The sequence below is a fragment of the Maniola jurtina genome, chromosome 8 (assembly GCF_905333055.1).
Source record: "Maniola jurtina chromosome 8, ilManJurt1.1, whole genome shotgun sequence".
Lineage (NCBI taxonomy): Eukaryota > Metazoa > Arthropoda > Insecta > Lepidoptera > Nymphalidae > Maniola > Maniola jurtina.
In genome coordinates this window covers 8,811,711-8,828,150 of record NC_060036.1, presented here as the reverse complement: position 1 = coordinate 8,828,150, position 16,440 = coordinate 8,811,711, and the positions used below count along the sequence as shown (strand labels likewise).

The 16,440-nt window shown below is 36.3% G+C and overlaps 1 protein-coding gene across 2 annotated transcripts in view; it reads right to left on the bottom strand.

Moving 5' to 3' along the window:
* The window catches only part of LOC123867588 (forkhead box protein O), a 113,915-nt gene that overhangs the window by 21,312 nt on the left and 76,163 nt on the right, over nt 1-16,440 (bottom strand). For both annotated transcript variants that reach the window (XM_045909682.1, XM_045909683.1), the window contains exon 3: nt 885-1,067. In XM_045909682.1, coding sequence (XP_045765638.1) covers nt 885-1,067 — 183 coding nt within the window. The remainder of the gene's footprint in view (nt 1-884; nt 1,068-16,440) is intronic.

Below are 16,440 nucleotides of genomic sequence, written 5' to 3'. Positions count from 1 at the left end.
CAAGAATAAAACTCATTACAAAGCTACAGAACTAATTCTTATTTTCTGTATCTTTGTACTCTTGAAACATTATTCAACTATATTTATAAAACTCCTGATAGGCAAAGGTCATACTCTAATCTCTATACTCAATTATCTAATACTCATTCGTATTTCAATGCGCATAGCGGCACAGTCTACAGTCTACACAGATAATATATACCTACTGGCGCGCTATTAACGCACGTCTCGGTAAAAACAACACCTAGGAGCTTGCTTCAAAATGTAGCGGCCCGTTACCAGTCTATATAAATCGATGAAAATACTCTACACCCTAATTATTACCTATCTACATTCTACACCCTAATTATTATCTATCTACACCCACGACACAAGCGAAATGGTGCGGCAGCGGTGTGCCTCTAACGTGTACTGCGTAGCGTGAAAACCTTAGGGGGTGTATTCGTAGTGCGCTCAAATAAACGTAGATTGGATCTCATTCGGATACTGATCAATCAAACTCGATGAAATTTTGTAGAGACGTTATAAAAACTAATACCTCTGTCTGTAGTTTGCCAGATTTCCATTAAAATATTTAGTTTAAAAGTTACAAGGACTCAAGGATTTACATACAAATCTTTAAGCCTGTGTAACTTCAAAACTAGATATCTGGAAATCTAGAAAACCACAAACACAAATTTATAAGTTCATAGAATATATCTACTTAGTTTTGTTGGTTAATATTCAAATGTGAGTCAAACTACGCTTGTATGAAAAGCGCTGGCGAGAGCACTAGGGAGACTTCTCTTAAAGAGTCACGTTGGCACGTTTTGCCGTCTTACATTGTTTCTCTCCAACTCAAAGTGTTAAGAATAAACCTCGTTATAATAATTGAATCATAATACCTTCTTTTTAATGCGGCCTCTTCGTTTTTCAGACTTGGACGTCTCCATGGAGGAAGCGCGTCGCCTCACCGACTTGCCCGGTTTCGCGTCTGGGTTGATCATCCACCACGAGGACTTGCCGGTGCCCTCGTTCTGGACCCTCATAAACCGGTTGTGAAGTGACAGGTTATGCCGAATTGAGTTCTGTAACAAATAAATAACCATTAAGAAGACTGGCCTGAATAAAGCACTAAAAACGAAGAGAATTTATAACACTAATGTTCTTATTTATATTTATGTATTTGTAATACAAAAGCACACATCACATTTCATAAACGTAATTTTACAGAGCTAATGCAAGTAAGTACAGTACGGGCACAGTACACCTTACTCTGTGTGATATATATATAATATATGCTTGCAGTATCTTAATGTGAACAAATAAAAATTAGGAGATTCGTAGGAGGAACATTACCAGGAAATTAGTCGACATAACTCAACGACTCGCAAAGCTATTAGCCCATAGTTCGGATCAATGGTGGACGTTAGAGTCCTATAAAGTGCTGGAATGGCTACAACATACCGGAAAGCACAGTGTGATCAGATCTCCCACTAGACATATGACATCGAAATAATTCCAGAGAGCTGCTGAACAAACGGAAAAAGACCGTGGACCTGGGACCTTTCAATGAAATAATAACATAATATTTATTTTTAATCAGTCTAGGGAAGCATAGCATTTACAAAAAGACAAGTTGCTAACAGATAAGAACTAGATATATCAGAAAAATACGATCAGGTATGTAACAAAACTTTACAATCAAGTCAACAGTTTCTTCTTTAAATAAAGATTAAAAAAAAAAAGTCAACATTTTGTTATTTTACAGCGAGGAAGTTTAAATATAAGTTTCAATAACATTTTAAACTAGTAAAGTCGTTATCTGGGTTCGCAAAAGCTATAATGTTATGGTGACCGCAAAAAATCTATTTTAATTCCAACTCAAAGTTAGTGCAATAACGTGTCCTATCTCACACCGGTAATAAAATCTCACAACTTTTTCCGTTTGAGGAATAAAAGCAACCACAGCAACGAATGAAGTTTAGCAATAAAAGAGACCATAAATAATTTCTGCGTGCCCTGTGAGAACTGCCACTTTCTCGTATCGTTCATTTCCATGTAAAGTTTTGACGACCTCTGGCGCAGCAGTGTGAGTCCACCTTTACTCATTAGTTCTTACTAGTTTCCTTCGCTTATAAAATTAGATATTTTATGTAAAATCATAAAATCAGTGAAAAAGCGCCGTGCTACATGAATATTTCCCCGTTTTTCACGCGCAATTTAACATGAATGTTATATATTCGAAGCTCTCTCGCGTTTTGGAATGCATAAATTATGGTTTTATTATAATATCGCAATGTTCTAGCGAATACTTGTAAAATACCTGATCACTGCACATAACTGACCTCTCATTATACCAAAACCTTTTTTAGGATTCCGACCCTCAAAGGGAAAAATGGAACCCTTATACCACTTTGTTGTCTGTCTGTCCGTCCGTGCGTAGTGTCTGTCAATAAAACCTATATATACCCGTTGACCTAGAATCATGGGCAGGTAGGTACGTCTTATAGTGCAATTAAAGAAAAAATCCGAAAACCGTGAATTTGTGGTTACATCAATAAAATAAATTAAAATGTGTGTCAAAAATCAAAGTAAGATAACTATACCAAGTGGGGTATTATATGAAAGGGCTTTACCCGTATATTCTAAAATAGGTTTTTGTTTATTTTTATGCATGATAGTTTTTGATTTATCGTGCAAAATGTCGGAAAAAATACCCGAATACGGAACCCTCGGTGCGCAAGTCTGACTCGCACTTGGCCGGGTTTTTTTAATTTCATTGTTTCGCTGCCTCTCAACTTTTTTCAACCCAATCCAATACAATATTGTTGTTCATTAAATATCATAAATACCCTGGATAACTAGAGCTACCAAGCAACTTTCGTGAAACTGCTAATATCGTGTCGTAACCGAACTAGTCGCTTAGAATTATTTATATTGCGTCGTCTTGACTATGGAAAATTTTAGACTCAATATTACCATGGTTCGACTTTCAAACGAGCCGTATGGATACTAAAGTATATCATTCGTTTTCCGAATATTAACAATGGGGATGATGCCTAGGTCAAAAATAAATTATTTCTTAGTAATTATTAAATAGAGGGTAGTCTAAAATTCGTAAAATCCACATTCGCTGGCAGTGTTAAGTTTGCAAACCATTTTAAATCATCGATTTAACTAAAAAAGTTCGTCAAATTACGTCAAATGTTATGACGTCACATCTGTGTATTTCATACAAGCTCCTATACTAAGCGAGCGTTTTGACGTTTGATAAAAAGTCCCTGATTTGACTAGTAGTCATCATCCCTATTATTGCCTGCATCCGCAAGCGATCTCCTGAATTCTATTAGTGCGTGAAGTAGGTAGGTATTTAGGTTTTAACATTCAATTACGAATAATGTTTTTAACAATTGGACTTGTGAATAAATCTACTAAATGTGGACAAGTGTCGCGATTTATCAAGCGAGAAAACACGCGCAACAAATGGCCTGTCGACACTGATGGATTTGTCGCCAGGAGCCCTCACCAAGAATTTTCACAACTATAATTGGGCCGTTTGTATGAATGTAATAACACAACTTATCAGACATAATTTATACTGGCAACACGGAGTTTTTCACAAAGTTCTTAACTTTATTTTCGGCATATCGTTATAACTTATAAATCTTTTTTCGAAGTTTACTAACGATTGTCAGAGACTACTGATATATTTTATATTTATATCCTGTGTCTTGCCATGGCAGAGAGCCACAAGTTGGGTAACTTGTGGCTTGTCTGACATGTATGTCAGAACTACTGGCAGTCGTCAGTCAATGCACAATTTGCAAAGTGTGTATTTTTGCAATTGTACATTGTGGAGTCTACTTCTCCTGAGGATGTTCTAGTGTCGGACTGAAACGTATGAGTACGTTGAGTGTGTTCTAGCGGATTTGTAAAGTGGTGTGTATTTGCTCGCTTTTCTTGCTTCTTTAGTAGTGGGAGCGCGGGTGGTGCATATTGCTTGCTGCAGGTTATACTGTATAGATTTATCTATCTACTGCTTCTATCCAACATTTGAATAGAAATATATACGTCCAGTGGATTTACCTGTAGTTCCAAATGGTTTTCCTATTGAGAAAATCAGCAATCTTTAATGCAAAGCCTTTGCCACCATGCAACATGATCATTCAGATATTCGTCTATATTTATGGATATAGGAATGTACTCGTAATTAGAACTACTTCGAGTTACAAAATAGTCGGACTGACCAAAAGCTGAGACCTATTATTGGAGAGTACCTACATAATATATAAAATTTAGCTGAAAAATAATAATTTAAGGCGATTCGGAAATCTCAGAGAAAACGAAAATGTTTGTAATTATGACATGAATTATATAAAAACTATATAAACACATGTACATAGCAGAAATCGTTATTAAAAAAACAGTTCTAGAGTCGGCACATATTTATTACTACACAAAAGCTTTTCTGTTTTAGAAACAAAAGATGTAGTTAAGTAACTTTTTATTTCATTTACTTTGTTATACGTAGGTACCTATAAATAGTAATGCTTACAATTCAAAAGACGGAGACAGTTCGTACGAGATCGTACTTAGAATTTTGTGAACGGTAGGAACCTTGGCGCCACATCGACCCTTATGGGGTGAATTAACCGTCTCCGACGACGTCCCCTTTAATGCTCCACCGACTTAAATTTTGTCGAATTTCCATGCTATAATATCGTGTTACGCAATCTTAGAAATCAATGGCTTATGATTTCCTCAGTTTATTGTCCTGGTGTTTGACACCACTGACTTCTACTAATACCTACCAGTAGCCCGAAGCAAAAAGAGGGGTGTTTTTTGACTTATTTTCTGTGTCAGTCTGTCTGTCTGTCGTATCGCACTTGGACAGATTTCAAAACGGGGTTTTCTAAACTAGCGGCACGCTATGATGGCCGGTTTGACGTTTGTCCGCTCATGAAGTTCCGTATTAATTGATAACGACTTTGAAGGAAATAATTGTATTACTTTATTGACGATAGTGATGTGCAGAGATTCATAAATTTTATCGAATGTAGTTTTAGGTTTAGGACTCAAAATTTATTTATTAAATTGATTTCTTAAATGTATACAAGTGTAGAAAAATCAGTTTGCACCATTTAAGGGGTGAATGTACTTGTGAATATGAACAATTTTCACTATGTGGACAAACCTCTGAAATCGCAAAAAAATATCAATAAATTTTTAAAAATGGAATCTAATACGATCGTCACATAGGATCGCTGGCTAGCACAACTACTACCTCCGGCAAACTCGCGTCAATGCTCAATGCAAAACAAAGCAGTTTCGAATTGACGTTGCTTCGAAAAGTATAAACTGTCAGTGCAATGCGATTGTGATATAGTTTTGACCTGGCTTTGGATTTCAAATATTGATACTGCATTACTGTTGACCCTTGCTCGTTAATTTGGACTCTGTTCAAGCCCTTTGTTGTGGATTTCGTCGATATGACCGAACGTACGCAGAGAACTGTTCTAAATAGTCAGACACGTGAGTTCGTAATACGCCTTCGTAACTATTTCGATCGTGAAGCTCAAAATGGAGGGCCAATTTTACCTATAACGTCAGTGGTTGAACGCGTAGCTGATGCGCTTAATATTGGACAACGAACTGTTAGACGGATAACTAAAAAAAAATATGGCGAGACTGGCACAGAAGAAAATAAACTTCACACACCAAAAAAGAGAAAACGAGCAAAACCAGTCGTAGGCATCGATAGCTTTGATGCCGATGCTATCCGAAGACATGTTTACGGCTACTATTTACAGAAGGAGTATCCAACAAGAAAAAAGTTGGTGCATTCACTGAAGGAAGCTGGATTATTCTTCGGTGGGGAAAGTTCTTTAACGAAGATTTTGAAGACCATTGGATTTCGATACAAAAAATGTAACAAACGCAAAATATTGATGGAAAGATTTGATATAGCGATGGCAAGGTATACTTTTTTACGGCAAGTGAAAGAAATCAAAAATTGGCAAAATGTTGTGTTCTTGGATGAAACATGGCTTAATGCTAACCATACTGTAGGCCGTTCTTGGAACGATGACACAGCAGCATCTACTTCCAAAGTTCCTGTAGGAAAAGGATCGCGACTTATAATTTGTCACGCCGGAACCATCAACGGGTTTGGCGAAGGTTCTCTCATGGCTTTTGCGTCAAAAACCACTGGAGACTATCATGAAGACATGAATGGAGAAAAGTTTACTGAATGGTTTACCTCAATGTTGTGTAGCCTCCCTGAACCATCTATTATAATTATGGACAACGCCCCATACCACTCGATGCAAATTGACAAGCCACCTGCCCAATCCCAAAAGAAAGCTGATATCGTCGCATGGCTTCGTAAAAATGGCGTAGATGCAAACATGAATATGTTAAAAGCGGAATTAGTACGTCTTTTAAAAGAAAACAAACCAACCAAGATCCGATACGTCATTGACGAAATAGCATTAGAACATGGGCACAGAGTTATACGGTTACCGCCTTACCATTGTGAGTATAATGCGATTGAGTTGGTGTGGGCTCAAATTAAGGGATATGCTGCAAGACACAATACAGAACCCCCATTTACCACAAAAAAAATGCTAAAATTATTAGAAGAAGCTTGTGAACATGTGACTAAAGGAGACTGGGAAAAGGTTGTGAATAGAACTGTTAAATTAATAAGGGAAGATTATGAAAGAGATGTGAAAATAGATAATATTATAGAAAACGAACATATAATTATTAATGTATGTGATGATAGCAGTGACGACAGTGAAAATAGTAGTATGGACGAATCTGATTAATTATGGCCTTTTGTGGCACCTTTTTTGGTATCTTTTGTATTCATATGTTTCTTGTGTGCATATAAAGTATGTATATTCATTTTCGTTCAAATATTCAGTTCGTTCAAATAAATTAAATAAACATATACATTTTTGTTTTATTAAACCTATTTAATCAGGTACAAAAACAAAACATAATTGTTTTTTGTTTGAGAATAAATTGACATTCCACATCACTATTGTAATGTGTCAAACCGGCCATCATAGCGTGCCGCTAGTGTAATGATGATGTAAATATATTTCGAGCTTTGATGATTACCTCTGAATTATCAAAGATTTCAAGAATAACGTAACTACTGATTAATATTTTTAAAATATAGGTATGAAAGTGGTTTAGTTTGATGTTAATTCTACTACAAGTTAGCCTGTAGAGTCACAAAAAAAAATTTCTCTATCGGGAGCGAGCTTCACCTAATACCGGTATGGCAGTTTTATTAAACCCATATCCATAGTTGGTATCTATGCGACATCGTACCGAAACGCTAAATCGTTAGGCAGCACAGCTTTGCCGGTAGGGTGGTACCGGCAAAGCCAATACCACAATCGAAGCCTCCCAAGACTATAGACCTGAGCAAATTCAGAAATTATAAATCTTAAATTGACTGAGTCGGAAATCGAAACCGGAACCTCTCATAGCACTACAACGCTCACCACTGCGTTAGCGAGGTCATCTACTTATTTGCAACTGGTTTATTCGCCATCTCCACGGGCGAGAGTATCGCGACGACGACGACGGTCTCGCCGTACCACCAAATGCGATACAAACTGTAATAAAACCCAAAGAAAAAAACCGGCCAAGTGCGAGTCAGATTAGCGCACTGAGGGTTCCGTAGGTACTCGGGTATTTTTCCAACATTTTGCACGATAAATCAAAAACTATTTATACATAAAAATTTGAAAATCGAATAACTTTTTAATTTTTTTTTTTAAATGATGTAACCACAAATTCGCGGTTTTCAGATTTATTCCTGTATCTGTCTTATAAGTCCTATCTACCTACCAAATTTCATGATTCTAGGACAACGGGAAGTACCCTATCGGTTTCTTGACCGACAGACAGACAGACAGACAACAAAGTGATCCTATAAGGGTTCCGTTTTTCCTTTTGAGGTACGGAACCTTAAAAAAGTCCACAGAGCAATAGTATCGCGGCGATCCGACTAGTGACTCTAGACGAGGATATCGTCGAGTCTCGTGGCGATACCGCCACGTTAGGCCACAGTAAGTCACTCACGTCCTAAAGTAGCGCCATACTAACTATTGGAGTGAATAAATCTTCAACTTTGATACCAATTAACAGGGCTCTCTAGAGCCGTCACTCGTTTCATAGAATATGTCTGCAAAATTTCATGGACTTTGGTTGCTTAATATTCAAATGAAATTGGAACTACGATTGTATGAAATGAGTGACGGAGAGAGCCCTCTTAAGTATTTACCAGTTGATTCTTTAATTTGTACTTTTTGGTTTTGCATGTATAATTCAACCCTGGGAAATAGTTTTAAAAGTAGCTGCATAAAGTGTTTAATAGAAATATATTCCAAGGTTTTATTGTCTTGAGGCGTGGAATATTTTATGGAATAAACGTGGAAGTAAAATGGTCTAAACGACAGTGTATTGAATTATTCAAGGAAACTACGCAGTACTGAGTGTTCGAATGACAGACCTTCAAAATGCATTGAAATACATACAGCACTTCTTAATGTAATTCCACTGTTAGCACAATTTCAGTTTATTCTCAGTCTATTGGTTTATGAATATAATAAAGAACCGTTATTAGGGTTCCGTGAACCCGAAGGGTGCCACGTGCCAACGGGACCCTATTACTCCGCTGTCCATCCGTCTGTCGGTCTAACTGTCTGTGAGCGGGCTTATCTCATGAACTGTACCTAATAGGTAGGTAAAGAGGTAAAATTTTCAATGAGTAGTCCTATTGCCGCTTTAACAACAAATAGTAAAAATTTCAACATGGCAGCCATGTACATTAAAAAATATAAAAAGCTCAATCTTGTAAGATGGTACGGAACCCTTCGTTCGCAAGTCGGAGTCGCACTTGGCCGGTTTTTGTTTGACACAAATGTGCAGCTTCATTAAGCTGAACCTGAAACCAAACTCTTTGATCTTGCAGAACAAAAAGTTTATGGAGTCCCCGGGATGCAAGCTATCTCTGTACAAAATTACTTAAGTACATCAAATCGGTTAAACGGATGGGCCGTGAAAAGGTATATATGTCACAGCCAAAGTAATAAATCCTGATATTATATATATTATCTAGTCATTATTTATAATGTCTACCCAATTTAGATAAACTGATAATTGACACAGAATTAATCACATTAACTAGCAATTTTATATAATTTCTTCGAAGACTTGGATGATGTAATAAAACAAGTAGGTACTTACAGGTAAATATTATAAAATTATATTTCAATTTGCCTTATGCATACCTAACTATATGTGTAGCAATATTATACTGTTTTGAGACTTATTTCGTGGTTTAATGACATAATTATTTATTTTATTTATTTTATTTGTACCAGAAAGTTGTAACAATATAAATAAAAGGAAAGAAAAAGTGGTGAAATTATGTATTATAACGGGTACATAGGTTAGGTTAGGTTAGGTTAGGTTAGGTTAGGTTAGGTTAGGTTAGGTTAGGTTAGGTTAGGTTAGGTTAGGTTAGGTTAGGTTCAAAGTTAGACCGTATTTATTACTTTGGCTAACTTTGAACCGCTATTATGAATAATATCCGGATAAAGTGATTAATTTATTACATTGTCTAGTCAATTTTGATATTATACATAATGACCAGTCATTATGTATAATAGCTATTTAATCACTATGACTGTAACATATATACAAACACTTCGCATTCGATTGCTGCTAAATATGTTTCTTTACCACTACGACAGTCTATGGCTAGGCTAATTTCTTGCACTTCTTAGCCCGGATAGTCAAAGCCATGGTATTCATCTAGATTCTAGTACTTTCCATCTTTGCTTTCCTGATACGGTTACCTCTGAAAACGCGTCACATTCAAATAAATGCGCATACAAAAATGAATGCGCTTATAAGATGAACTGAATATGGAATGTGCAAGGTACCTAGCTATTACACCTCGTTTTATTAGGGTTCTGCTTCTGTAGTACAGCAAGTAAACCTTTTAGTTTCGTCCAGTCGTTTCGTCTGTTCCAAACACAAGATTTAGAGAGCAATGTTTAAAAGTATTTATATTACTATTCAGTAACATTCTTTTCTGGACATTTTTATATTTAAGTAGGTACATAATGTCAAAAGCCAAGGCACGCCAGGGCGAGTGTCGATTGTGTGAATAGGTGTTCTATAAAAAATGATATATAGTTCGTTTCGTCGTGGTGTTCATTAGAGACAAATACATAGAAATATTAAATCCGACATTGTTTTTGGTAAATTATAAAATCTGACACGATTTAATTATATAGGTAGATACTAGATATAAACTGGCAATCCGAAATGTGAAGTCAAACAATAAATAATTCAAATCGGAGAATCACGATAATACAATAGGCAAGGGAGCAAGGTGGGGGGAGTCATAGACGTGACAGCATTGAAAATTCGGAAGAAAACCTACCTTCGCGTCAACCGACTCTGACAAATTCAATTATTCAACTTACTGAAACGTTAGCAAGATGTCTTTTCCAAAAGGCGATAACTAAGTATAAATAAATTCACTTAGAGCCACCGCAGCAAAGTTTAACCTAATAAAACATTGAAATTTTCGTAATTTGATTGAATTGAGGTCGGAATCTGAGGCGACCTGATTTGAATACGTCATTCCGAATCATTTAATATTGACCTTTTGTTGATTATTATTATTTTAACCCTACGATCCCTGCATAGGCAGTAATATATTTTCTTCAGTTATATCTGTTATTAGTTTATGCCCGCGACTTTGTCTGCGTGGACGCCAATTCCAAACCTCTATTTTACCCTCTTGAATTTTCTTTCTTGAATAATCTTTAAAAAAATATCCCACAGCCACTACTAGGTACCTAAAAAAACTAAATTATTTAAATAAAGATTATCAATAGTTGTTTGGACAAATGAAATGTGAAGTGCTTGATAATGTTTTATTAATATCAAATAATATACTGCTATCAAAGTAGGAAGTTCACGTTTAGATATTTTTTCGGATCACTAATCTGATAATAACCAGTCAATAAAACTTATGATTGGGTGGAGATAACAAAGATGGGATAAAATCTACCTGAAATGACCACGACATCGTAAAACAGAAGTTAAGGCTAAAATTACTAAACCATAGAAGAAAATCTATAAAAATAAAAATCTATGTTTATAAAATTATAGAGTAATTCGTAACATAAGAAGAATAAAAGGTTATGCGATACAGACCAGCTATGATTCACTTAGGGAAAACTACGTTTCTTCTGTTCTAGTAGGTGTTTCTATTATCAGATTTTTGTTAAAAATTAAACGCAATTTTTAAAAATAACTTATGATTATTAATTAATTAAACTGGTTTAATTAAATTAATATTGGGACTGTGGCGTTTCCATCTTGAAATAATCTAAATATCTACAGGTGGTTTGATTTATTTATTTTAGTCTTTTACGAAAACTCAAAAGACTAAAGTACCTACCTACTTTCGCTGCTTAGATCATAAATTAGGTTGTTATAGTAGTTGTGTCTAATCAGATGAAAATTACAATCATGCTTAGCTAAGCGAGATAATAATAATTAGGTAATTGATTAGATTATTCTCTCGTGAAGCCCTTACGTGTTTGACCTATGTTACCTAAAGCTTCTGAGCTTTGTCCGTGAGAGTAAAAATGAATAAAAATTAAATTAAAAATTTAAAAAACCCCCGACACATAAACCTCTAAAAAGTAAAAAAATAATAGGTAAATATGTATGGGCCCTTTAAGAATAGTATAAATAGTAAAGTTTTTATCCAAGCGCTCGTTGCGCCAGGGGACCGCTACCTATGATAAACTATGAAAGTCATCTGTTGTAGAAAGAATAGTCTTTAGCGGTCCCCCGACGCAACGAACGCTTGGATAAAAACTTTACTATTTATACTATTCTTAAAGGGCCCATACATATTTACCTATTATTTTTTTACTTTTTAGAGGTTTATGTGTCGGGGGTTTTTTAAATTTTTAATTTAATTTTTATTTCACGCTTTTTAAACTTTTATTCATAAATTACCGTTTATTTGTGCCATTCTAAAACCCAATTTCTATAATAATATAAATCCAATAAGGCAGCTAATATCTCTTCAAAAGTAACATCAATGTTATGTTAATTATACGTTCCATGAAATATTTTTGACCGAACATCACTAAATCAAGAATTATCTGAATGACTCACATAGTTTAACACGACCAAAACGAAATATCTGTTTCTAACATGTCGTTGCTTTAAAAATGTACCCATTTTACGTAGTCGTATAATAGTTCGTTTTCAAGATATACCTACGATTAAATTGAAATCGACTTTCACCCGATGAAATAAGGAATAAAGTGGCTTGTATTTCATTTTGTTTGTTATTGCATGTCAAATTTTTATTTGACATAACTTTCAAAAACCGGTCAAGTGCGAGTCTGCCTCACACATGAAGAGTTCCGTACAAGTTTTTTTTTATGTAATGACAATTCCGTTGTCGGATTTTTCTCTTTACTTGGGCCACAGGAGTAGAGTGCTTGGGCTATAAGATATTGCTACCTGCCTTTCATGATTCTACGTAAACGGGAAGTACCCAATTTATAAGTTTTGATTCTCTTGAAAGATGACACACAGACAGACAACGAAGTAGTGAAGGAAAACACCGTCAGGAAACCTGCATGCTTGAGAGTTGGCCATAATGCTCCCTCAAAAGGTGCGTGAGGTCTGCCAATACGTGCTTGGCCAGTGTGGTAGCTTCTCATTCTGAGAGGAGACTTGTGCTGTTGATCCTGATGATGATGAATTTTAAACGTATTTTGTCAAAGTAAATAAGCTGAGTTCAAGCAGATAAAATAAAAAAAAGGTGCGCCTAATGCATCATCCAAACCTGCGCGACAAAGCGACTACGATGCGGGAACCTCAGCCGCGCGGAGGGTCATCGCCTCCTACGATATTTAATGGTGCCATGCACACTTACGCGACTACAATAGTCGAGGCTACATCTTTTTTTTTCTACAGATACCTACTGAACCCTAAAAATAGTTTGACTATGGTTTGGGTTTGGGTTGATTGTTTGTGGCCTTTGGTTGACTGTTGGATATTATAATTGATTTGATGTTTTCTCGTTTAACTGTGATTATAATATTTTATAAATTAGAAACTCCGCGCCTACGATCCAAAGTATCGGAGTTTTCCAAAACATTATTTTCAAATAAATAATTATGTATCTAGGCAACGTCCATCTTGACAACTTGACATTTGCCAATTGACATAATATTATGAACCTCTGTTACAATAGTGAAAGATCCCAGGGCCACCAGCCGTCACGTATTTTCTGACGAACGAAATGTGGACGATTGAGTAGTGTTACTATGTACTAAGAACGCATGCCTACAAACCTGCTAGCTTGCTTAGACGGCCAATTTTCAGGTATCAGGTAATCAAGGTACATAAAAACATTACTTACCTCACGTAAATTCTCCAATTTTTTTAATTTTTAGCAGATTTTTTTTAATATTAATAATTAATTGACATAAGTAAACTATAAGAGAGTGAGAGAGAAGTCAATATATCCTAATACATGTCTTACTCAGTCTCATGCGCGTAGATAATGATGCCCTCGCGCTCAAACCCACAGAGGCATTAAAATTGAATTTAGGGGATGATTGGCCCTCTGGATCGGTCTGTCTTCTTGTAAAAGGTTTTAAAATAGTTGTCTGGTGGACATATATAAAAATGGAGCATCAGAATTTACGTGCAGTTAAGTAATTACTTATTTTGGGAGCTTTAAAGCGTCTGCAAAGCAATACGGCCGACGCGGGAAGTGTCTGGGAGTATTGGTGACATATTTTTAAGGATATTGCCTAAAATATACGTAAAAATCAGTTTGGAGAATTTACGTGAGGTAAGTAATGTTTTTATGTACCTTGATTATCAGATACCTGAAAATTGGCCGTCTAAGCAAGCTAGCACGTAGGCTAGGCATGCTTTCTTAGTACTTACTAACACTACTCAATCGTACATATTTCCTGTGTCAGAAAATACGTAACCTCTGGTGGTCCTGGGATAAAAGTAATAAGAAAACCAGAAAAGAGCTGATAACTTCCAAACGGCTGAACCAATTTTTTTGGATTATAGCTAAGAACACTCTCGATCAAGCCACCTTTCAAACAAAAAAAACTAAATTAAAATCGGTCCATTCGTTTAGGCGCTACGAGGCCACAGACAGATACACAGATACACAGATACACAGATACACAGATACACAGATACACAGATACACAGATACACAGATACACACGTCAAACTTATAACACCCCTCTTTTTGGGTCGGGGGTTAAAAATAGTATTAACATCGTGGGCATTAAGCTGAAAGGTCATATCTAAAGATTTTCCAAAATTGTACATTGTAGATTTTCCAAAACAGTAATGGGTTCTCAGATTTTTCTCACAATCCCACAATCACACCTGATGGAAAGTGATGATGTGGTCTAAGATGGGACGCGCCATATTAACTGTAACGTGATTGAGAAAGGATTGCTTTATCGCTTTCCTTGGCTTTCTTATCATAATGTTTCCACTGTTCAAATAAGTATCAAGATTTTGCTGTAATTCATGAATCACTCAGATATCTCTTAGTAATTTACAATCTTTACATTGAAGCCCAACGGCGAATACTATGTAAAGAGTATTCAATCAGGCTACTTTTGTTCCATGGAAGAAAATCCTACAAGCATTGCCTGCAAGATTTTTAAACACTTGAACAAAAACCTACACGAACACTTTTACTTCATTACGCACTGTTTCTTTTACCATGTACCCAGCAAAGGTTCATGTATTTTACTATTATTTTTATTTTATTCAGACACAAGTTAGCTCTTGACTGCAGTCTCACCTGGTAGTAAGTGATGATGCAGTCTAAGACGGAAGCGGGCTAACCTGGAAGGGATATAGCAGTTTTCGTGAAACCCATAACTCCTTTGGTTTCTGTACGGCATTCGCACCGGAAAGCTAAATCGCTTGGCGGCACGGCTTTGTCGGCAGGTTGGTAACTAGCCACGGCCGAAGCCTCCCCCAAACTAGAAATTATAAAATCCCAAACCTCTGCAGGGAATCGAACCCGGGACGTCCCACTAATAAGACCACAGCGCTTACCACTGCAAATGTATGTAATGAAGAGTTTAAAACAAACGTGGACGAAGTTGCGGGCAAAGCTAGTAGGTACTTAAGTACTAATTGTTTAAGCAATAAAAAGAAAATAAAGTCTCCGTGATCGGCAGGGAAGAGAAACGCGATGTTGGCGTGTGCCCAGGTCTAAATCTGACAGTCGTCGCTCTTGACCCCGCCTAAGATGCTTCACAAGTTCACAGTGTGCCAATATGCGTTGTATTTGTAACTAGATGATGCTCCCGATTTCGTCCACGTGGATTTAATTTTATTAAATTCAGTGGAAACTCTTTGATTTTCCGGGATAAAAAGTAGCTAATGTCCGTTTACGAGATGCAACAATCTCTGTACGAAATAGATAGTACCCGCGTCTCCGTTCGCGTGGATTTAGGTTTTTTTAATATCCCGTGGGAACTCTTTGATTTTCCGGGATAAATAGTAAACTATGTCCGTCCCGGGATATAAGCTAACTCTGAACTAAATTTCAACAAAATCTAGCTAGTAGACAGACAGAATATTATAATTAAGATTAGTATGTATATAGACTAGCGTTTGCCCGCGACTTTATCCGTGTGATGATAACGTTTTTGTATAGGTTTATAAAATTCTCGTGGAAAACTCGTTTTTCCGGGGATCAAAAGTTTTTCACTTTCACATTTATTTTACAATTGTATAAATATCTGAAATTTTAAGTAGCACTCATCCCAAATTATGTTTTAGGTACCTAGTAATCCCAATTTTAAGTAGTAGGTATAGGTATCCAATAATAATATGTGCATTAAATTGCATTGAAGAAAACTCTTTAGACGGTTCAATGAACAAAAGATGACTGTATAAAATTTACTTTATGTAGGATTCATTGTGAGTGAATGACGATGTGGAATTAAAACATTTCATCCTCGCCGTAATAACTATCGAAGCCTAAGTGATGACGAAAATTTCTTTAAAACCCGAGGGGTGATCTATTTTTCTTGAAGCGGAACGCAAACACCTTTTCAATCCTTCAATGGGCTCGGCGAGACGGTGGGAAGAGCACGACCAACTAGCGGCAGCAATTTCTAATGGTATTGTATAAGACAGAAAAAATATCGGGATCGCCGTACAATGCCGGGTGCGAATGGTGTTTGCATGAAGCAAGATTAATCGTCCGTTAGGAAGAAGTATTCGCGGCCGACACCTTCGGCGGTTCCACAAAAATTAATCATTTTAACGCGGTATTGTCGTGCCTTCTGCCGGGGGAAAACTGCTCCCTAATTAAAT